Below are 24,123 nucleotides of genomic sequence, written 5' to 3'. Positions count from 1 at the left end.
ATGCTGTCTGATAGGCCGGAGGTCACTTACTGCACTCGACCACGTTCAGTACACAGAAGTGCAAAAAAATACCAATATTTTGCATCACACATCTCCTTGCAGTACAGCGAAGACTAGAGCTGGTGTCACCTAATCAGCAACGAGTGCTGGCGTCGTCTTCCGGAGGAGGGAGGCAGGCTCGGTCATTGTGCGCTCAAAACCTTTGCATGAGGCTTCCATTCAATTTGCATTGCAAAGAGAGCCATCACAGGCGGACAGTGGAGGAAGCATAAGCGCCGCTTGAGTGAACCTGATGCAGTCGGGCGAAGTCGGCTTCTCGGACCAAAATCCGGCCATCATATTCGTCTAAACTCTACCTAGTTGGGCGAGGTATCGCAGCGGCGAATGCGGTCAATTCGCTCGCAAGGCACGACTCTCCCACACCGCTTGAAAAACGCGCGTAAAAGCAGTTGGGTCGGGCTTTTCGTTTGGCTCCCGACTTGATCTGTTCGCGCCGATTTCACTTAAGCGAAGCTATAGGTTTCGCTACACTGAACGGTGTCGATGAGACGATAGATGTAGATCAATGTCGCATCACGATGAAGGCTTCATTCGTTACAGCAGAGTCGTAAGATTTTTTTTTCAGAGCAGAAATAAATAGCTGAAGTTCGGATGGTAGCATGTTTGCTAACACCGTTGAATTTTGCGCTAGAAAACAACACGCTCATAAAACCTTGAATGACAGATTCATGCCACAGAGGCCATAGCGAATTGCATAAGAAAGGGACGACATGCAGGCTCGTGGCAACCCCGAATGAAGCTAGTCTACCTGGAAACTTCCACTCGACGCTCCCTTCAGGGAAGCCACCAATTGTGCGCGACGCTTTCATCGTGGAAGTACGGTGTGTACCTCGGCTTTCTCAGCCTTATTAAGCCGATGCGAAACTCTCGCTTCCGCTTTATCGGGCCGCCGCAACATGTACCCCCGAAAAGGCATTGCTGCTGTACCACTGCAACCTGGACGTCAGTGCCTCCACAAGCGAACTCTTGCGCGCTGTAGCTCTTGTGAGCAGCCTGCTAACGTGGGCTTCGTCGCCGTCACGTCGTGCCGGTACATCAGTGCCAGCGCATATGACCTGGTTTTCTACCTCGCAACTTCTTGGCACTTGTGTACACGGCTACCGATAGCACTAACGCCTGAGCTATTGCGTCGCGGTTTCATCCGCGTACACCGAGAAGTGCCGATATATCTGGGACTCTCATCTGGAAGTCTCAGATTATATCGGTTCAAAAGGATAACACCGAGGAAACGTTGCGGGCAACTCATCGCGAAAGTAACGCTCGCAGAGACGACAAAAACAAAACGAACCCTAGACTAGTGCGCTTACTTATCATTGCTATTAATTATCGAGTGGATAGAAAACTTAAATGGCAGAACTAGCGATAACAGCAATTAGTAACTTATGTCAAAGAAAGAATGTCTGCACTGGGATAAGTTGTGCTCCCATTTAGATCAGCTGAGGTACCTCCTTCCTCTCTTCCAACCCTGACCTCCCTTTTTCTCTGTGCCGGCGGATTCACGTTATATGACAATGAATCTGAACGAAGTGGCGCGGTTTTTCTGAATTCGCGTGCTGTAAATAATTATACGGTCTTACTTGAACTTCATCGCCTGCCAAATTGCATTATGTAATTTGCGCATGTTGTTCCCTTTATTACAGTTCAAAGCTTTCTGGGACCATCGCTAAGCACAGCTGCCACCACGACGCCGGCATGAAGCAAACATTGCTAGGAAACGTTTGTCTCCGAAGCAGCAGCTTAGACGGAGTGATGACATCACATCTCTTTTGACCTCAGCGAAGCTTGTTCGCCTCATTATTGAACGAATATGTCAGTGGAAAATGAGGACTGTCGCAGTATTGAATGTAATCTGCATCGTACGCTTGTTTCTTGCATTTTCCAACTCGGCACGTACCACTTACGCCCAAGGTGACTCAGAGTTGACTGCTGCTACCCGGTTCAAGCGAACAGATACAGCCACGGTAATGCGGGCCATACTTGCTTGGCAAGATTGGCAAAAACAAAAAACAAAACTGCAACAAACATGGGCTCATTCACGACGTTTGGATAGCTTATGCCAAAGCGGTGTCTGTGTGCGTAAAAATGAAATGGGTCGAACTCCCCACTGTTGTCTAGCCGACGCTTCTCCCGTCAGACGTCAGAGGGAGCGCACGATTCAGGGCGCGCACGTTGGGACTACCACACACTCTGACACACTGCGCGTCGCAAGCGTTCTCCACTCAGGGCGCCTGATTCCCCCAAAGATGGACAAGGTGTAAGAACAGGCATTCGGCTGTAGTGGTCCTCATCGAAGGCGGCATCGTTCCTCACTCCGCACAGATGCGAAATTGCTGGAGTCTGCCGGCGTGATTGGGCCACGGCTGAGACGATGTGGTTACTTGGGCAGCACTTGCGTGACGGTGGCCGCGTGTAGACCAGGCGGCGGCAGTGCCGGTAGCCGCTCTTCTTGGAAGAACTTGTACGAGAAATAGGACGAGACCACGAAGCACATCATGGCGAACATGGCGAACACCTGTCGATGGAAGAAGGCACTGCGTCACTTTTGAGCGGCACTGGCACAGTGTCCAAGACCAAGTATCCAACAAACCATTGCGTTTTGTAGCCATTCACCTACAGCTACCTCGAGCTTAGTGACGAAGCCTAAGCGCGACATACGTACGTTTGTCTTACATAACATTATTTTTAAAGGCACTTCTGTAAGGGAAGAAAAAAAGATATCGAAACTAAAAAAAATAAGAACAAGAAGAAAAATAATTACCGATGAAACTTTATGAATGTAGTCGATAGTCTGAAGTTATATTATTATTTTCGTTTGCGGTTTAACGTGCTTACAGGGCGAAGACACTGACATTAAGAGTTGAGGATATATTGTGACGTTGTAGAAGAATTGAACTCTCCGAACAGCGCGAGTTAAGAATTGAAATCTTTATTGAGTGATAAGCGGGTGATAGTCGCATCTTTTTATACAATATACAACCGCCCGCAAATAGCCTAATATTTCCATTGATATCGCTGGTCAGATCGTTCATAAGGAGCAAAAATAATGGCTGAGCTATGCCGTTCACAACAGTGAACGTATTAGACACATGTTCACAACACTGCTCAAAGCGAAACCCGCACAGCGCGTCCTTGAAAGACGCGTTGTGCGTGGTTTCGTGGAATTAGGATCACGCTAATTAGCATTATGTTAAGTACATTCGTGCTAATTAGGACACTGGTAATGAAATCTGAGTAATTAATGCCGTGTTATTTAAAACTTCACCAATTAAGACATAACTATTCACTGCCGTGTTAATTAAGGCCTAGCTAATCAACAGTACCAATATTGAGACGGAACTGACACGGTCATTACTGCGAAGCACACCAAGCATACTGAGTAGACGAGCCACGTAATAAGCTGGAAGAAGCTAGGTGTCCACAAGCTCCTCCGATGGCCCCAGCCTTGCACAAGTAGTGCAAGCTGACCAAATTATTTTGTATGCAAAGAAGCCGCTGAGTACTGTCCACCGCATGAAACACTTGACAGGCACACCGGCACTATGACAGTCACGAGTTGAACTGGGGCCTTTTCAGAATCAACGATTTTGTGCCCGAGTTCGCCCGTCAATCTATTTGATTGACAGACGCCCGCGGCGAAGATCGGGTCCGCCCACTGCGTTCGCTCTTGCAGAGGAGCAGTGCTCACGGCACAGTGCCAGCGAGCGGCACGATTCATTTATGACCTTAATCGCACAGACTATGCACACACGCACGAAGAACTAAAGGTTATATCATCATGTGGCTACGATGTCTCGCATTCAATTTCACCGCGATCACGACGTACCACTCACAGCCACGAAGCAAGCGCCCCTGGTGGGATTTGCGGCGAGAAAGTTTATTATTTACTTGTTTGTGGAGACATTGTTTCTACCGATTCGTTACTACAGAAAATCTTCAGACGTGTAATATAAGTATAGCAGTAACCTGTCCATTTATTTATCTGTAATATTCCAGAGAAGCGAAACGAGCTGCACCAGAGTGCTGCGTGTGCACCCTTGTTGCCTTCGAGAGTGGAAATTTTCATTCTGCAGGTGGAACGAAAGAATTTTCCGAAAGAGGACAAACGCCCACGAACACGCCCATGGGAGGCGCGATGATCAGTCGGCAAAAAGATAAAGCGACAATCACGCTGACGTCGCTGCACTATTGAAATTTTGACTGAGTGGCGGCGCTGACGCGTTCGCACGCGGCGTTCCTTTGAAGACCCCCGCAAATGCCGCACATGCGTTTGTGACGCCATGCTTGTTCTTGTAGTTTTTATCAACGCTTGCTATCGCGTGCTCCGCACTGTATTCCTGTCATGACCACCGTAATGCGAGCGCGGAGCAAACTCTTGTGCGCGAGAAGCTCGGTCCATCCTGCGTAGCAATCCCTTCCCTCTGTGGTTTTTTTTTTTATCGGATGAACGGCAGTGTACTGAGCATACATGTTTTTCACAGACTCTTCTTGGGTTTGTTTTCTTCGGAAAGTATATCTTGAGTTTCTTTTTTTTATGTTTTACATACCATGCTTCCTTCTTTCGTTTTTTCAACTGACAACAAAAACAGCGATTTCTAAAATTTTCTTGTTTTAGATAACAGTAATCTTGCTTTGCAGCTTACGTTTTTGAAAACAGCATTTCTCTGTCCACAAATGGCCATGCTGCACTGCGTACAGCAATAAAAAAGTTGTTTTCGGATGCCTATAAAAAGGAGTATTTTCATGCGGTAACAAAAGAATTAATCTATCCATTAACTCGAATAGGATGGCGCTCGCACCATTAGTTACTTTTGCAGCAAGGTAGGGGTGCTGCTGAGATAAGTATGGATTACATCGAGCGCTCTTTGAACATAGTCTACGTGGTTTAAAGTGATCCTCCTGTCGGCACACCTGTCTGATACGTCGTCCGTTTTCTATGCAGTTTGCTCAAATAACTACGTCACATCTATGTATTTAGTAGCCTTGAATAAAGTAGTTCGCATTCGACCCAGCCGCTTAGCGCTTACTATACACAAGTATAATTTGCCTGCAAAAAATAATAAATAAGCAAACTTCATAATATGGTAACATGAAGGCCACCCGGGGTGCCAGTGGGCACTTATCTACATAGGCAGGATGCCAGCGTGCATCCTGCCTATGTAAAAAAAAAAGAAAAAAAAGAAAAGAAAGTTTTTTTAGCTTTTAGAGCTTCACAACTGTGAACGAGTTATAACAAATCGTCGAATAAATGTTATTCTTGCAGGAAGACAGTGGTATGAGGAAGGCGCATTTGCAACTGTTCGATCATCATTGCAAGCTATAAAGAAATGCAATATCGAAGAACGCCGTGCCTTGGTCGCGTCTAACGAGGCGGGCTTGCCGTGCCGGAGATGGAGGCCACGGTGTATTCATGTAAAAGCGGGGATCGCGAGCCCATACACGAGCATTTAAGCAAAATTTTCATTAAGTTTAGAGGCGTAAAATACTCTGCCTTCATCGGTAATACCGGCTACTGCGTTTCGCATAGCCCAACAATGGCAACAGAACACAGACTACCTCAGAAATCAAGAAAAAAAGAAGAAATAAATGAAGATTTTAAAGGAGTACTGACACAAAAATATTGGCCTCGCGTCTTATTGCTGCGATGTGTTTTTGGGGGCCTGTTAGTCATAACACGGTACATCGTTTGCTGCAGCGCGCGACAGATAATTAATTACAGGCTCCTCATTACCAACCAGTGTCAGTTTCGGTTTCAAAATGACAAGCCTCCGGGTGCAACTATCACCACCTAGCGGGTGCAGCGCTCGATCACGTCAGCACACAGAACTGTGACGCACTTCCACGCGTTCGCGAGCAGCCGCCGAGAAGTAGGCTGCTGAAGCGAACGCGGGACAAAAAAAAAAAAAAAAAAAAAGCGGCTATGACGTTATCATAACTTGTTGCAGCGTGGTCACGTGAGGGAAGTAGGTGGTCACCGAGGGTCACCTTTGAGGGTGTCAATAGCCCGAGAGTGTCGATCGCTCACGCAAACTTCAAAATTCATTTAAAATACCTTCCAAGTTGTATTCGCTCTTGATATTTTGCAAATGACATATGCATGTTCACGGGAATAGATCCCGCAGGCTATCTCGGCCGCGAAATTTTGTGTCAGTACCCCTTTAACAAGCTCAAACGAACAACAACGCGAAAAAAAAAAATAATTTGAGCTATGCTAGAAATTTACCCTTGTACAAAAAAAAAAAAAAAGAGAGATAAAGAACCACTCTAACATTCAAGAAGAAGCGCTCCGCAAAAAATATATAACAAAAATAAAAGATGGGTGTCTCGTCATGACGTCACGTAGTTTGATGGCGTATTTTCCAGTGCGCTTAAATTTGGTCGGTAATATAAAAAGATAAAGTGTATTGTATTTAAGTGACACGAAGAGAGAAGTGGACGAAACCTGAGACTTCCCCCTACTACGCCACAACGGCCTAATTCTTAGAAATTACTTTGCGGTACGTGACGTCACACTGACGCACCAGCGCTGTAGTTCTGGCGCGAACTAAAAAAAAATCGAAGTTTTGCCACGGTGTTTTTTATTGTGATCGACCTCTTGCTGCGAAATTATTAAAAATATTCATAGTACGAACTTGATCTGTTCAAAGTGCTTCTTGTCAAAGTTCGCTTAAGCGCATGGCACACAGAAAGTTTAAGAGCTGTACCGGGTGTTTCAAGAAACGCGTTCGAAAATCCTCAAAAGTAAAAGAAATGCGATATTTGCTCGGTGCCTTTATAATTACTTTTTCTGTAGCGGCAGGCATTTTAAGATGACTAAAAGACATCCATTGCGGCAGAAATAATAGTTATTGCGATAACAATTATATGGACAGTCTCGGCTGATTTTTGCCGTCCCCGTCGCCGCGGTCATGCTCCGTATATATATATATATATATATATATATATATATATATATGAAAGGCACAAAGAAAAATAATTCAGAAAAACATTCCGACGCGCGGAATCGAACGAGCGACCTCTCGCTTCACACCGCGCGGCGTTAGACGGTTAGGCCACGAACAGCACCGTCTCCCAGCCTGCTAACGGCAAGCTATTTATATACACCATTTACTTTAGCATGCTTTTAGATGTGAAGCATCTTATGGCGGAGTTCAATCCGGTGGTGGTGGTGGTGGTGTGCGGCGTGACCACCCTTACTGCGCATGCGCAAACCTTCTCCGCTCCCCCTCTCCACTCCCTCTCTCCACTTTCCCTCTCCACATCACCTCTCCCCTTCTCTTTCCCCTCTCATTTCCCTTTCCCACCCCTCTCCCCCTCTCTCCTACCCCTTTCCCCTTCTCCCCTCCCCCCTCTCCACATCACCTCTCCCCGTCCCCTTCCCCTCACCCTCTCCATTCCCCCTCTCCACTTCCCCTCTCCCCTTTCCCCCTCACCACTCCACCTCTGAAACGCGGGCTCTACATGCCGAAACACTGCTTCGCATCGCCTCATGGTCCCCCTTAGCGGGAGGTGGTGTGATTTTCTTAGTCACCACATAGATGGCACGATGTGCGCGCATGGCGCGCTTTAAAGATCGTCGCCCCGCTCCTGCGAACGCCGTTGTTCTTCGCCCTAAAGGGCGTGGTCACCTTCGTGCGCTTATCTCGAGGAAAAGGGTGGCCGGTGGGGTGGAGCGGGGGGGTGTATGTCTTGTGCTTTCCCCGCGATGTCCGCGCTGAAGTCACAGCGTATGAAGGTCACTTCGCTCGCTGCAACGGCCGCGTTTGCGAAAGGAGCGCGCTGTTTTAACAGAAATAAGTAACAACTGTGACAGTAGGTTCGCGCTCGTCCTATGTGTACCTGTTCGTTCGTTCCCTGCGTCCTGCTTTATGTTTGAGCAGTGCGCTTCAAGTGTCGAGCTGTGACGCATAATAGTTCGCACTTGTCCTGTGTGCGTTCTTTTCGTGCGTCCTTTGGGCTCGAGCGACGCGCTGGCAATTTCGAGCTGCTTTCCGTTCTTCGCGTTTCATTCCAATTTATTGCTATCGCATTCATTGCTTCGCCGTTGCGGTGAAACTGTGACTTTTTTTTTTCTCTTCCTTCCTAAGTAAGGACAACCAATGAAGCGTGAGGGGGGTTCGGGCCGTCTGCCCCAGGAATCGCCGCAGCCGATGCAAAAAACTCAAATATTTATTCTACCAGAAACATTAACAGAAACAAAAATTGGGGGACGCTTAAGCTTCGCCTTTAAGAGTTGAACGCGATAGCGATATCTTGCCCCTAGTGCGCACTTCGAACACTACGAGTGTTCAACAGACTGCGCGCAATAAGGTGTGTGCCTTATGTAATGGGTAGCATGCTTTAAACCAGGAGCAATTATGCGCGAGAAACTTTTTCGAAGTTGCGATGCACCCACTACGTGGTCTTAAGGGAATACGCGCAGTAATGTGTGTGCCTTTTGTAATGGGTGGCTGTCTTTAAACCACCAAGTCGTTATGATATTGACGTGGTGTGACGCCCGATGGCAATGTACGCTTGTACCACGCAATATTACTGCCATATTACATCTCGTACTGTGACACCTGCATACAGGACGCGTATTTTTGGGAAGCATGAAAATTATTTTCAATGCAGCTCCAAGCAGAGGCGTGGCTGTGTGGTAGAACACCTGCTTGCCACGCAGACGGCCTGGGTTCGATTCTCACTCGAACCCAACATTTTTATTATTTATTTTATTTGCAGCTTTTTCGATTTTTCGGTCACGGACAAGATGATGATTTTTCGCTCACAACCAACGGTGCCGACGCCGACGGCGGAATTTCTGCGATACGAGCTCTTTAACGCTATCGCGTTAATAAAGGAAACGCGTAAACTCATGGGCCACGACACCGCCCACTAACCTACGCCCCGCCGGGGGGCACAACGCGCGTATGCACGCGGGTCCGTCGCTGACTGTCCAGCCGGCGCGTTGGCTGCTGCTTTTGAAGCCAGTGTCTGTGCCACGCGCATCGTTGGTGCGCAGCACGTGCGGCGCCAGCCGCGCGATGAGCGTGACTCCCACACATTCCCCCCCTGTGAAAAAGGGGTTCCCTGCACGTGGTCACGGGCATCGCTTTCCACGGTGACGTTCTTGACTTCGAGTGCTATCGATGGAGACCTCGCTGACGTCTGGCTCCCTTGCGATGTCGCCCTTGTCAACGATGTTGATCTCGCTGCCGTCGGCCTTGATTTTCTAGGGGGATCCTTGTCTTTCTTTCCGGCGGCCGCGGCTTTCGTAGCTGCCACCATGGCAAATCCAGCGCTGTCCTCAGACTTGCGCAGAGCGCCACTGGGCTCGTGCTCGCAGAACGGTGCGTTGTGGTCGACCGCTTTCAGTGTGTTAGCCAGGCTGCTCACGCAGAAGTTGCAGGCGTGTTCGTTGTCCGCGGCTGCCGTTGCCACCGTCATTGCGGGCTTGCAGGCAGTCTTTTCGTTGGGCGTAGCGGCCTTCTCGGTCCCGGCTTTTCTGCCCTCAGGAGAATCTTCCATGGCATCCGCTACAGCTGCTGCTCCACCGGTTTCCGCGGCCTGCATCTTGGCGCAGACACCCGCGGCAGGTTTCGACTCGCGAGTAGTTCCACTCGCTTTCGCCGGACCAGACACACGCACGTTCTCGGCGTCCGCCTCAATGTTGTGGTTGTCGGTGGCCTCCACGATCAGGGTCGCCTCGGTCCCGCGACTTCTGTCTTCGGCCTCTCCAATCGTCGAAACTTCCGTGGCGCTTACTTTGTAGTCCTCGGCGTCCCAGCTGGCTTCTTCGCTGGCCCTGCTGGGGTCGACTCCACCCTCGTTCGACTTCTCCCCCTGTTCGGCCTCTTCCTGCTTGTCTTCGTCGTGCAACTTGGCCTCGAGTCCTTCCTTGTCCTGTGCCGGTGGGACCACTTGCCGAGCCAGAAGAGTCGCCCATCTTCCCTCGGCCACGGTCGGGACCGAAACTCCTTTGGCCTCGAAGTGGGCCACGGCCATCTCGTCCAACCGCTGAAACGCCTCACGAAATGCTTGCATCGCTGCCTCCATCTTGCTGGAACCAGACTGCACCATCCACGTCGGGCGCCAGATGAGGGGGGTTCGGGCCGTCTGCCCCAGGAATCGCCGCAGCCGATGCAAAAAACTCAAATATTTATTCTACCAGAAACATTAACAGAAACAATAAAGGAAACGCGTAAACTCATGGGCCACGACACCGCCCACTAACCTACGCCCCGCCGGGGGGCACAACGCGCGTATGCACGCGGGTCCGTCGCTGACTGTCCAGCCGGCGCGTTGGCTGCTGCTTTTGAAGCCAGTGTCTGTGCCACGCGCATCGTTGGTGCGCAGCACGTGCGGCGCCAGCCGCGCGATGAGCATGACTCCCACAAGCGCCACCGACGAATCTCATTGGCTAACGCTCGTTTTCGGCTCTTCCTATACGATTTTTCAGCACCTGTTGAAACGCGCCCCCCGCTCACTAATGACGGGGTACTAGCGGGAGGAGAAAGGCGCGTCGCGTTCGCATATTGTCCACTGAAAGGTGCGTAGCTAATGTACTTAGACGTACGTGGCTTTAAAATTCCAAGTTAGGAAGAACATGGCGGCAGATGCCGGCTACGCGTGAGAGAGGGTCGGGAGAGGAGGCAGTTGTCGGTACTTAGGCAAAAAGGGAAAAATTTAGGGACTTTAGTCCCCTCCACCTCACTCGCTTTATGCACTATTATTTTCCAAGCTTCTGAGGGTGAATCTACTTTTCTTTGTTATATGAATTATGCGCTTTTAGCGGAAAAGGCAACTGTACTCAATGTGGTAATGAATGGCTTGCGCCCATCGTGTTCTTCTATTTAACTATAGGCCTAGCGTCCAGGATCATTGCGCGTTGAACGATTTCATTGTATAGCTACATCCGTAAGAGAGAAATTCTGCGATGTCGGCTACAAATGTTGCCGAAGATATCATCACTGACAACCAATATTTTAGTCGGTCATCGTGCCTTTAACCTCGTGTCCTTTACTCACGCACTGACATATTCAAATAGTCTTTTTTTCCCCCACGCGCTAATGATCATCAAAATTCATTACTTAGTACTGTTAAGTCATTCGCATAATTCCTAAGTTCTCTAGCTTAGTATAGCTATTGTATAATTAGGCATCTTATTCCCATGACGTGATCATGGAAAGTGTGTTTTCTGGTGTTTTTCAAGATAGCGTGTGTACCCAAGCAACCCGAAGTCTGGGTACCCAGTTCTAAACCTCTCTAATGTTTGTACGTATTTTAAAAATCTTCTCGAATACTGTTGGCTCGCCGGGTACTTCTTTATTCCAATTTATGCCTATATATATTACCGTGTATGGCTACATTGCTTTAACATTACATTGGAAAATGTGGCAGGCTCGCGGGGTGTGTTGTTTTTATCTCGAGTTGCATATTTCCTAGCGAAAATTGACGCTCAGGTACCCGTTTGCCCTCTGAGTGTAATGGATTTCACAAGTTCTGCAAACGCGACTGCTAACTTTCGGTCATCAAGTTCATGTCTCTTCTTTTGTCAGTTACTGAACCACAGAATGTTTATAAACATAGGGATCGACAGTTTTCTTTAGGCAGTGGCAATCTCTTACTCGAGATATTCTTGTGCCTCAAAAAAACCTACCCTATTGACATTTATATGGCCAAAAGGCTGTTGCAGGTCTCTGCAAATAGCTTTAATTGCAGTTCACTTGTTCTGAACTGGAAGGCCTGATGCTTACCCCGGCGACTTTGGTCGACGCATTGTCATCTGGATCTGTGCAGAAAGCAGTGAACTCGAGCAGGCAAACGATCAGATAGAACAGGGCGATGAAGCTGTCGCTCACCAGCAGCTGTAAAGAGCAGGGAACACCAGTGTCATGCACTGAGGACGTAAACAAGAAAGGAACCGTGGCGTGTTTTTGTGCGCTATCGATTATTTTCCAGTCGTCTTCACGAACTGAACAAGTGATGACGAAGCAATCTGCTATTGCAAGTCTCTTAAGTAAAGGAATAGCTACATAGTCGTGGGTTTAATACGCTACCAGTCATCAAAATAATTGCATACGGTGATCTCCGTCTGGTACACAAAGAATATCCACGCGTTAGTAATGTAAACATAGTGAATGTTGTTAGTTCAGCGCCTGTCCTGTGTCGCTCTTCTTCTCGCGTCGTCTTTTTGCTCTGCTTAAGCAACTAGCCCAGCTTTGCACGCTATTGCAAACCCAGTGGATGCGTATTTTGCTCGCACGGCTCACTAGAGTGTACTCTCTTATTACAGTCAAAGCCGCATATACCGAACTCGCAAAAATACGGGAAGTAGTTTGATATGCCGTATAGTTCGATATAAAGCTTTTAAAGAATTTACCATATTTCCGTTGCAAATTTAGAGGCGCAAGTTTGCTTCTCGACGCTGCCTCACGATATTGCAAGGAGGGCGGCTTCACGGCAATACGCTAAGAGTTTTTTTTTTTGTTTTATTTTTCCGCAGTTTGTACTTGGGAGTGTGGATTATATGCAGGAGTAAGTAATGCGTGAGAAAATGCGGTATCGATGTAAACAGCGCCTTACATCTTCATACGCAGCAGTGCATACTAGTCGGGAGTCGGAAGCCTCTAGTCCGCCTTGGCCCTAATGTCGGCCTCGTTCTTCAATCGTACTGAGAGTGCTTCTTGGTATGTTGTGTGCATCGGCGACGTTAGACTTTTTTTCCTCCACGTTCTGCGTTGATTATCGTCAGCTTTGGCGGGAACAGCAGGTTCTTCCATTTCACGGCAACCGTCGCGTTAACAAAGGGAGCGGAGAATCACGGAGAAGCGACCGACGGGTGCGACGACGAGGAATCATGGGAGAAATTCGGAGGAATCGTAGGAGGAATCGCAGGAAAAGGCATGTGACGGTAAGCTGTATAGTTTCTACTCGATCCGCGTGCCGCCCTCCTAATCCCACCGCTGGCTCTCCCAAATGGGTGCAGGAAAGTCCTCCTCCATGGGGAAAAGCCAACTTCTTGTGAGACAAAGCCAACTTCTTATGAAGTATCGAGCTGTTTGATGTGTAGCGACTATTTTTGTTCGCAAAGCCCTAGATTTTTCTACGCATTGACGTTAAAGCGCAGTCGTGTTCGAAAATAGTTCGATATAAAGGATAACTCGATTTGACCGAGTTCGATGTAGTCGGGTTTGAGTATGTATTGAGCTTACAACCCTTTTGAGTCATCCTTAAAGGCCAACTCCAGCGATTTTTTGGCCATGTCAAAGTAATGGTGCTTTTATGTTCCTGAGACGCTCCTCTTACGGGCCCAATAGCAGAAATACTCGGCAAATTGGAGAATAATTTTAAATAAGCAAAAAAGCGCAACACCGAAACCGAAACCCAAACGAGTGTACTGTGTACGTATGACGTAGATGTTGTTACGAACGAACCGGAAGTTGTGCAAGGCATGCCGGTCACGCCGGCGCGGAGTATGAAAAGTGTGACAGCCGGGACGACCAGCGAAGTGCCGGCCAAACCAACGCTGTCTGTCGCCTTGTGCACAGCAGACGCTCGCTGTAGCGGCCGAAGCGCCGAAGTTAGCGGTGCCCTCGGCTGCGTCACTTCCGCCGCCTTCCCAATACTCACGTCACAGACGCAATGTTGCCAATAATTGTGGGAAGCCAGGAGGACGTTTGCAGACAATCTTTAAAATTCATTTGTAAACAATCTGCGCATGTCTCAAGCCTGTAATTTGGCATAAATGACGGAAACGTGCAAAAGAACGTACCCAGTGAGTTTCATTGAGATCCATCGACCTCGAAAAATCGCCGGAGTTGGCCTTTAAGAACAAGGTTGCAGGTTCGGTCCCTGCCGGCAGCAGGTTGTCTTAACGTCCGCTTTACTTTCTTCAGATCTTTCTCACAATTGCTACAACACGCTTAAAAAACATTACAGTTAACGTCCCGTATACCTTCTTTGGCTTCATTATTTCTGCTGGTTTTCATTAAGGTTGTGTAAAACAAAAGAAACGAGCCCTCAAAAATTCCCTTCCTTCATTTATGAACAACATAAAATTTATACAAAAATGTGTGTATGTTCTAAAAAAACATACATTTTTAGGGCTTATTTTATCCTAGAACAAGCGTCGTAATAAATCTTGCGCGAATTTCCTTCAGTGAATTCCACGTGCTAAGTATTTTTATGTGAGGAACAATACGCATGTTTCACCGTACTACTTTCTGGTACACTGTAACCGTACTATACTGTTTCTCGCAGAAAACAAACGATCACAGGATGCTAAATAAAGAAAGCATACGGAAGGTAGATAGCGAGTACTCTTGTGGGGCGTAAGCTCGAAGAGCTGCGCAATTTTCTTGCGGGTGCAGCCGTTTGTGACAATAGCTTTCCAAATTGCAGATGAATTATCGTATGGGCATATCAAATAGAAACAAGAGAGAGCGAGAGGTTAACAAGAAGAAAATTATCCGGTTTGCTACCCTGCACTGGGCAAGGGGTAAGCGGGGACAGAGAGGCGAAGAAGGGGAAAAGAGAAAGGATGGGTAAAAAAATATAAAGGAAAGAAAAAAAAAACGCGCACACACTAGCACGGGAGTGTCATAGTCGCTCAGAAACAAAATTAGAAGAGTGCCTCCAAGCCTAACATTGTTTAATTTTGGTTATTTCGAGCATGATTTTTTTTCTTAAAAAATTTATGCTCTTATATTGTGTAGGTGAATGATGAATGCGGTATATCGTTGATCTTTACTTCACTTATAGAAAGAATTTAGGGCTGCGTTAATGGCACTGTTGAAAAAAAAACAAGGAAAAGGAGAAGCGATGCGATGATGGCCTAATGTAACCTCGTATAAAGAATTAAGGTCATTGTTTTGTGTTTTCTGTTCGGCTTGCGCATTGAAAAAAGAACACGAGGCGGCGACGCTGGGGCTGCTTTGTGCGACCCATCGTACGCTTGGAATGATTGGCGACAGTGGCAGCACACATTAGACAATTCGTTTCTTTGCGACAGGGCGCCCAGCTATGACGTGTCCTTACCGAGAGCGGCACGTTGAAGCATCTGGCGAGGGCCTCCTGGGCGCGCAGCACGAACACCATGATGACTAAGAAGGCGAACAGGAACGACGTGATGACCACGAACAGGCTGAACTCGTAGCGGTGTATGTAGGCGTAGTAACACTCCCCGCTGATCGACTCGATGCAGATGAGCCCGCACAGGCCCAAGGTCTGCAAGGGCGGGGAACAAACTGTCACCTTCGAATTGGAGAGAGAAGGCTTAAAACAGTCCGCTTAAAGGCACCGGTTCATTCAATTTGTTCCTAGGAAAATATTCGTTAGTCTGCCTCTTTGCATTTTCGCGCTGCATATGCACGTTCTTTCTCGTAGTTGGAGCGGAGAGAGCGAGAGAGAAAAAGACAATTTCTAAGATGCATCAGACCAGTGGAATAATCTGCGCAACCATTTTTTTTTTTGATGAGCCGAGTTAGATGACCAGTAAATTTTATTTGCGCATATTTGAGAAGTTCACTTGAAGCCGTATACATATAGTTACTTGAAAAAGTTGCACAGCGCATTAAAAGTAGCAGGTGCAGTCGTAATTCATCATTTGTCCTTCACGCGGTTTCATTGCTCGGGCTGCGAGGACAGATAAAGAAAAGCAACAACAACAAGATCGGCCAGTGAACTTCGAGTGTATGATAAGAGCATTATACGAATTTCCGAAGAAAAACACTTCGAGAAAGGAAGCAAGCTGATAGAAGGACACTGGATTTACAACTAAAGGTTTGAATGCGCGCAAAGTGCAAAGAACAGCAAGAATATTATTTTTGGAAAAAAGAAAAGACTAAGCTGATGCGTAAGCGCGTCATCGCAAGCCTGGCGTATAGCAGTCCACCTTCTTTTCTATTATGCTGACTGAGCCTACTGATCATGCCCGCTGATACAATTATTTCCCTCTCTCCCTATTCAGAAGGCTTCATATAATAGCCTATTTCTTTATTTTTTAAGCGCCTGAGCACACGTGCAGCATAGGAAAGTGAGTGGCACTAGCACTTACGGCAATAATCTGCCATATGTCCCGGTCATGCAATCATCTCTGTGTTGCATCGGTGCGTTCTAAGCCTTATCGTTTACGCCCCTACCAGTTCGACGGACATAACTTTTACCACATGAAAGTGAAATCCTATAAACCCCTTCATCTCTGCACGCGACGAAGCGTATATTGCGTGCTTCTTGTTGCAAGTGGTTTTCCTATGGATTTTGTTTACGGCAGCGCATATGCGTGCTAGCCTGTCCGGTGCGAACTGGCCTCATTTCGCATCCACCTCCTTTAGACAGTGCGAGATGCCGTGCACGTGTAGCACTCAACCACAGGCCGCTTCTCAGGCTGGTTTATCGCGTCTTTCCCTCATTGATGAGGCTTTCGACGCCCTCCGCGACAGTTTGTTGCTAGTAGCTTGTTTTGTTCAGGCGTTCCGTCTGGCCGGTCACACTCGTGGCCGGTTACCTTGCGCCAGCACGATTTGGCGAGACCAGCACGCAAGCAACCCCCGCTTGCTTATTTCCTTTTGAGTGTTTTTCTCTGGAAACTCTTATAATGCACTTAACGAAGGACCAACTAATTCAACTTTCAACATTATATAAGACGTCCACGGGCTTGCCAAAAAGAAGGTACCGGCCCCAGGAAGTCGCGCGAAAGGCTTCGTTGGGAAGGTGGAAAGCGTCCACGATCGCAACTTGCAAGCAGTGACCGTCGACAAAATCAGCTTTTGCCATTAGCTTCTTCGCGTATGTCATGTGGGCATCGTTCGTCGAAAGCACATTTAGAAGCGCCCAAGTCGAGACGCCGACTTTCGCTCGCTTTCTTCACAGGCAATGGAAATGGCATAAACGCCTTTTAAAAAAATATTTACCTCTATAGGTATGTCTTGGTAACCATCTCATCGTAGAGCCATGGGTAAAAGATGTTCGGAAACGAATGCATCGAGTGTTTTACCGTTAAAATGAACATTTTTCTTTTAAACGAACGCTTAAAATAGGTGCTCAACTCATCGTAAGGATCACAAGAAATAAGATGAAGAAGCAAAATGGTGGGAACGGGTTCGATCATACAGGACGCTTAACGCCCACTCTGCATTTCCACAGTAAAGTGTGTTTCTACAGGATGGTCCATAGGTACTGTTACTGCTGCTGCTGATGCACACCTTCGCAAACGAAGACAAACTCATGAAGACCGCGCTTGAGCAACCTATAGAGCTTTGTAAGTACTGGCCAGCATGAGCAAGCGATGATCATAAAAAATAAAAAAAAGCCCAGAAAGAGTATCTGATACGATTGCAACATTGCATGTACTCAAGTCTCGGGTACATACAACGTACTAGAGCACTGCACGGGCCGGATTTTACGGCCCGGGCCCGGCCCGGGCCCGATTTATGAAGCCCGAGCCCAGCCCGGGCCCGTGGTTCCAAGCGCGGGCCCGGCCCGGGCCCGGGCGTACATGACCGAACCCAGCCCGAGCCCGGCCCGGGCCCGGGCGTACTTGACCGTACCCAGCCCGAGCCCGGCCCGGGCCCGGCCCGGGCCCGGGCATTCATTACTAAACTAATCTAGGGCGCGCTTGTTCATGACCAGGCCCGACCCGGGCCCGCTAGAAGATATTAGTTGTTGATGATGATTATTAATGATGCCGTGCGCTTTGTAGCGGGCGATCTGACGGAAAATCCGGTGTGTACATGCATCGAAATGTTGCTTTGCCCACGGTGGTAGCTCAGCGGTTAAGCTGTTTCGCTGTTAAGTCCTAGGGCGCGGGCGCGATTCCCGCGGCCACGGCGGCCGCAATTTGGTGGGGGCGAAATGTAAGAACCAGGGTGTCGGAACGAAATGTTTTTCGTTTCGGTTTTAGCTTCGTTCCACCGCAAAAAGTACCGTTCCGTTTCTGTTCCGGAACGAAAAAATAATGTTCCGTAACGGTTCGTAACGTTTTTTTATGGAAAAATTTGAAGCTAAAGTAATCATAAAAAAACATTTCATTTGTGATGTAGTTACTTGCCTTCCTCCTAAGAAAGCGGGACAAGGGTAAAACACGTTCTTCAGAGGAGCGGAAGTAACTGTACATATGAATTCCTACCAACTAGCACAAACCAGTATACCCTTCAAAGTCATAGTATTTATTTTTTCCAAATTCAGTCACAATTTTAGTGGGCTCAGTGCTTTGTGTCAAGGGAGTGAGCACGATCTCAGAAGCAGCACGTCACTGAGTGCACTCTGTGATGTGCGAAACCGCTGTTTTGATAAAAAGATTGCCAGGCCTGCGCGGAATGTGCAGCACAGTCACAGCGAAAGTTGGAAGAGCGGACTTTGTAGAGCCCGTTGTAGAGTCTCTTGGGGCAGCTGATACAAGTACACATGCACGGTACCCACTACGTCATAAATCATCGTAATTTTTCTGAAGTACCGAAGTTCCCACTATGTCATTTTTCGTGATTCTTCGGAGAATCGTGGTAGCCGCTACACATCTGTAAGGCATTATGTGCGCTTTGTGCTGTGGCTGATGACGATGCACTATGGCTGAGCACTTTGCAGTGGGTGGGAAGCATTAAACCACACACTCTTTGCGGAATTAGCATTGTGTGATGGCTGGTTGTCGTTTTACTCTTCTGCCGCGCTGTATTACCTATGTTAACACGATTCCTTGCCCGACATGACGCCTGTATAGAGTATTTTTGCGAAGGAGTTATAAGCACCAGCGTGGCACTGTGGTGGAAGACTCGAATGCCACGCAGGGGGCGTGGGTTAAAATCCCATCCGATCCTAGAAATTTGTTTCTCATTTTATTTTTTCTTACTTCACGCGATAGTGGTCACGGACACGGGCGGCGGCGGGCAACTATGGTGCCAAAATCAGCTGTTCTGATCTCATAAGAGCCTTCGCTGTAACAAACTTCAGCGCCGACAATGCCCTCTCCACTTTGGCCTGCGTGACAGGCCCGCAAAAGTCCACTTGCGCTAATATCAACATCTCTGGTTGCCACTGTTTTCGTTTTTCGCACAATTTCAACATATCTTTGCTTTGGAATTGCTGCCTGAGGTACGCGTTAATACTGTACCCTGAGATATGCTCACATTGCATGAGCTCAGTTGTTCCGGACTGCGAAGTTTTCTCGTGAACCGAAAAACGATTGAAAAAATTTCGGTTTCACTCCGGGACGAAATAATAGATAAAGTTTCGGATATGTTTTCGTTCCGGTCAAAAATATAGTTTTTTTCGTTTTTCGTTTTCGGTTTTCGTTCCGTTCCGACACCCTGGTAAGAACACCCGTGTATATACTTATCTTTAGGTGCACGTTAGAGAACTCGAGGTGGTTGAAATTTATCCGGTGCCACTACGGCATGCCTCGTAATCATATCGTGGTTTTGGCACGTAATACCAAGGAGTATAAATGAAATGTATCGTATGTGTCAACCTCGAAGAAAAGACCGAAATCCTTATGCCTCCCATGGGAACAACCGTGATCTGGCCCATTGTTAGTGCTCTTAATATATATATATATATATATATACGTGTCACTTCAGCTTGGCACAGTATACCTTAGACCATGGAATGCATAACATTCGCGTGTGCTCGAAGGCCCGACTTACGCCTTTTAATGAGCGGGTCCGAGTCCGGCCCGACCCCAGCCCGGGCCCGCCGGAAAGCGCTTCGGACGGCCCGGGCCCGTGCAGTGCTCTACAACGTACCCTATAAACTTGAATGGCCGTGAAATTCTGTGAGGTACTGTTTCGTGTCGGTCATACGAAATATCCAGTGGATGTAGTTACTCATAACAATTCCGAGAAGCCTGTGAGCACTGTGTGAGTCACAATCACAATAAATGCTTTGCTTTGTTTGTTTTCTCTCGCTTTCGGTCGCCTTACCCTTTGTTCGCGTACGCGGATAGCTAGCTAGCTGCGTTTAACTTTACTATACTACCACATGTGTTACGCACTCACACACTCGGCATACTCGCGATACTACATGGCGATGACGGAAAGCATAGTTTCCACTAGTGCGTAGTTTCTGTTCTTTTTTCTTTGACCACGGTGGACGGATGTACTCGCATTGAGTCTACTTACAATTTCGGCTATCCTGAGGAGCCCGTTGGTGGTGGCCATAAAGCCTCGGTCAGCGCCGATGGTCGGCATGCTGGGCTCCACTGTGCTCTGCAGTCCGCACAGCCTCAGCAGGCCCCGTCTGCGAAGAGGAGATGTCGCCAACGACACTTAGCGATACTGCCTACTGTGCGGTTTTTTAATGCCGCAGCAGAATTGGTATCGGTCGCGCTTTGAAGTTTTGTGAATGCAGCTAGTGCATTGTGCTCGTAACGTATACTTTATGGTGAAGTGAACGGCAAGGACGGGGATATTCTGAATCCTGGGCGGAATGACAGATGAGTTGGGTCGCTCAGTGTCTCAAATATTAGGATGCGCACAGAACGGTGCTTATGTAGTTTAACACATTACTTGCGAGAAAAATAGTGCTTAAGATGGTAGCTAGACATAATGATAATAATTGCTGTGGTTTTACATGCTAAAACCACGATATTGTCACGGGTATGAAAATGGCACTCGTGCGCGGGCGCTGAAACGATACCTAATAGAGGAAGACCACACCGTTGTTGTTGTGAGGCTGAGTCTGGACCTGCCCTGTTGGCCTGCATTCCTATACTTCAGGTGGAATTGGTTAGGGATGTAGGGGACGCTTATATCGAAAAACTTAATTGGAGTCCGCGTATAGAAAAAAAAAAACAAGAACATGGTTGATCCCTCCGTCATAGGAATCGGAATAACACGAAAGTTAAGCGTGCCCTTACAGTAGTAACTGAATGTTTACAGTACATTGATATAAGAGAGTTTGCACAATGTATATTGATGTCTGGCAGCTAATGGCACCGTTTAACGTGTATGCTAACTTTGATGATTGGTGGTACATTTCAATCCCGACGACTAACGTCCATGTTAAATGATTAAACAAACCCTTGTGGTAGCTGTAGTAGTTAACGGTGAAAGCGTAATCAGAGAACGAGGTGTGATAGCCAGAAGTGCGTCGCATATTGGACGCAGAACTTGGTCGCCATCCCGCGGCATGTTAAAATGTGATTGAACACCACGGCCGGACTAGAGGGAAACGCAAAGCGCGTCGTGCCGCCCCGGTAGCCCCGCCGCGGTTTTTCTCGGGGCGAGCGCGTGAGCGGGGAACGCGGTGTTACAGCCAGGTGAGGCAGGCGCGCGTCGGAGAGCTATTGTTGGTTTCGATTAGCGTGATGCTATTCATTCATTCATTCATTCATTCATTCTCTTTATTTTCCAGAATAAAACGAAAACATTACATTCTGGATGGTCTCCTGGGCTAAAAGCTGTAATGAAACAGCTTGACTAGGGCCCAGAAGACCAATGACATGGCAACAAGTGACCGGTGAAAATATTTGCACCAAATTTACAAGATATATCACACATTGTACAAAAAAATATTTACAAAAACAAAGCATATAACAATACCCGTGTAAGCGTAACAGGGAATGATTTTTGAATAAACACATCTCTAACAACAAACAACACTAACAGAATACTCAAATTTATTTACAGAAAAGAAATTATAATACTACAAGTACAAGGAAAAAAAACAGCAATAGTACACCTGTAATTCTGGCAGTAAACTACACGAAACAATAATATGAGCGAGGCCGACGCTTTTACAACGCTTGGGCTTAGGTCGCCACCTCGCGGTGTGTTAAGGCATTGACAAAATTGAACTTCTAATAAAAACGTGCCGAATGGGACGGACGTGCAACGCTTTGCAGGTGCTAATCGCGGAGTCCACAGTAATGACGACAGCTCCCAGAAGGCACACCACCCCGCCAACCGGGAGAGTGGTAGATATAAAAGGCGCTATTGTGAATTCAGAGTTTGTGACCATGGTGCAGTGGATAGCGTGCCCGGCATCTGTTGTTGCGGACCGAGCGGTCGTGGGCTCGATGCCCGTTGACGGAACCTTTTTTTTCTGTGCCATCTGATCGTGTAAATTTTTTCGACGTCATTTCCGTGACGGAAACACGTCACTGAAGTCTTGGTGGACCCTGGCATAAAACACTTTCGTGTTAAAAAAAGACATGGCTGATCCCTCCGTCATTGAAATCGGTATCACACGAAAGTGAAACGTGTCTTCACTGAAGAAGTGCTTATTGTGTAGTGATATATGAGAGCTTGTACAATGTCCATTGATGTTTGGCAGCTTTAGCACCGTTTGACGCGGATGTACACACGTTGACGCCTAGTGGCACACCTCCTCGAGACGAATAACGCTCATGATCATGATTTAACCGTTGTGGCAGCTGCAGTTTTTAATGTACACCTGGACACAGCGTATCGTGAATCCCGCGCAAAGATGACACCAACAAGCACATAACAAACACTGGTACTCGATATGCGCTTATTCAAAAGCGTCGTCAATTAAGGAGCGAAACGGCATGGTGTGCCAGCCCGAGTAATAGGGTAACCTACGCCTGTGCTCATGCATACACTACCACACTGCGCTTCTGGAAGCTCGAGCCGCGAAAGCGCGTAGGCGTTCCACGTCCCGCTGGCCTCTGTCATGGTCCACCAAGGCACGACATTCGCCCGTCGACATCGTGGCCTTTCTGCAGCGCTTACCACAGCAGTTTTATTAGTCGGTGCTATCGCACTCGAAACTGTCGGCGACGAAACACCGTTGGTGCATGTGGAAGCTGCACAACTCCAACAACGAGCCGTCACACGCTAACACGAAGCGAAAGGCAAAGAACGTAACTACGTCTAGGGCGACTCCCCAATGCTAGCGCGGCCAGTGTTTTTTGCTGGTATCGAGACGCTTTAAAGGGGTCATGAACCACTTTTCCAAGTAATGATCTAATGGCCTCAGTATCGGAGTGTACTGCCTCCCGAATCGATTGCCGCAAAAATTTCTCGAATCCGTCAAGAATCAGCGGAGTTACGGGGGTTTGGCGCACGCTCCCAGCGCTTTCTCTCTTTTCTCGTGCCGGCGAGCGCACTGGAAGCTAGACAGGGAGGGATGGCATGGGGGAAAGAAGTTACGCCAGCGCGCGTCATGAAACGCGATCGCTCTCCCGCTGTGATTCGCTTGCGCGAGTGCGGCTACCGTGTACTGAGGAGTGCGGCGCCGGCTAGTGGCGGCACCCCGCGGCAAGAAGCGCATCTGATCCGAACGCCGCTCTCGATTTACGTCGGCTATCGGCCAATAAGCATGCTATGTCTCTTGCGACGTACAGCGGACAGACGCCCCGCCCACCGACGAGAGTGAGAACCGGCCTCTGTTTGAAAAGAGGGTGCCTGGGGAAACGGCAACTTCGCGCTCCGCTTGTGGCCATTACGCGGCGCGCACGACTGTAATATTTGGCAGAGCAGTTCATAGCCGTGTCAGCTTTCCGCAGGATGTATTTTTTCAATCAGCCCAAGGGGTGCTTCATGACCCCTTTAATCATGGCCTCCGAGATTGCGCGCCGGCGCGTAATCTCGGAGGCCACAATTTAACTGTATCATCGCCAAATCGTTCTCTATCGGCGCTGGTAAGTGTCATGCCGCATTATTTCACTGCACCACTCACAGACGGCGGCACCTCCCCGCCCCGTCTAGCCTCGCCAACAGAGAGCACCGTGCGAGAGAGAATGTGTCAGAGATATAAGGCGCGTTTGTGGAGTGTCGTTCATCTGCCTCGTTAATTTAAACTGGAATAACACGTTTCGAGCTAGTTGGTTGTTCATACCGAGGCGTTCGTTCTCGTCTATATACGCGCTGTTTTCGCCTCGGTCGTTAGTTTAGTCGGTAGTGCGCCGGGCGCTTATCATCGTGGTGCAAAAAGAGGTCGCAGGTACGATTCCCGGTGGGGGAGTTTTTCTTCCTGATCTGTTAGCGTCCATTTTATCAACGTCATATCCGTGACGGAAATACGTCCCTAAAGTCTTGGTAGAACCCGGCATAAAACACTTTCGTGTTAATATGGCAGCTAAAGGAGAACGTGCGGTAGGGATGCTTCGTAGACTCAGCAGCAAGCGTTCAG

The 24,123-nt window shown here is 48.0% G+C and overlaps 1 protein-coding gene across 1 annotated transcript in view; it reads right to left on the bottom strand.

Moving 5' to 3' along the window:
- Positions 1-2,343: 2,343 nt before the first annotated feature.
- The window catches only part of LOC119405993 (uncharacterized), a 71,249-nt gene continuing 49,469 nt past the window's right edge, over positions 2,344-24,123 (bottom strand). The window contains exons 2-5 of the mRNA XM_037672818.2: positions 20,148-20,265; positions 15,076-15,264; positions 11,793-11,903; positions 2,344-2,572 (exon numbers count right to left, since the gene is read on the bottom strand). Coding sequence (XP_037528746.1) covers positions 2,435-2,572; positions 11,793-11,903; positions 15,076-15,264; positions 20,148-20,216 — 507 coding nt within the window. The 5' untranslated portion in view covers positions 20,217-20,265 and the 3' untranslated portion in view covers positions 2,344-2,434. The remainder of the gene's footprint in view (positions 2,573-11,792; positions 11,904-15,075; positions 15,265-20,147; positions 20,266-24,123) is intronic.

Source organism: Rhipicephalus sanguineus, chromosome 1, assembly GCF_013339695.2.
Source record: "Rhipicephalus sanguineus isolate Rsan-2018 chromosome 1, BIME_Rsan_1.4, whole genome shotgun sequence".
NCBI classification, from domain to species: domain Eukaryota; kingdom Metazoa; phylum Arthropoda; class Arachnida; order Ixodida; family Ixodidae; genus Rhipicephalus; species Rhipicephalus sanguineus.
This window is presented reverse-complemented; position numbering and strand designations above follow the sequence as displayed.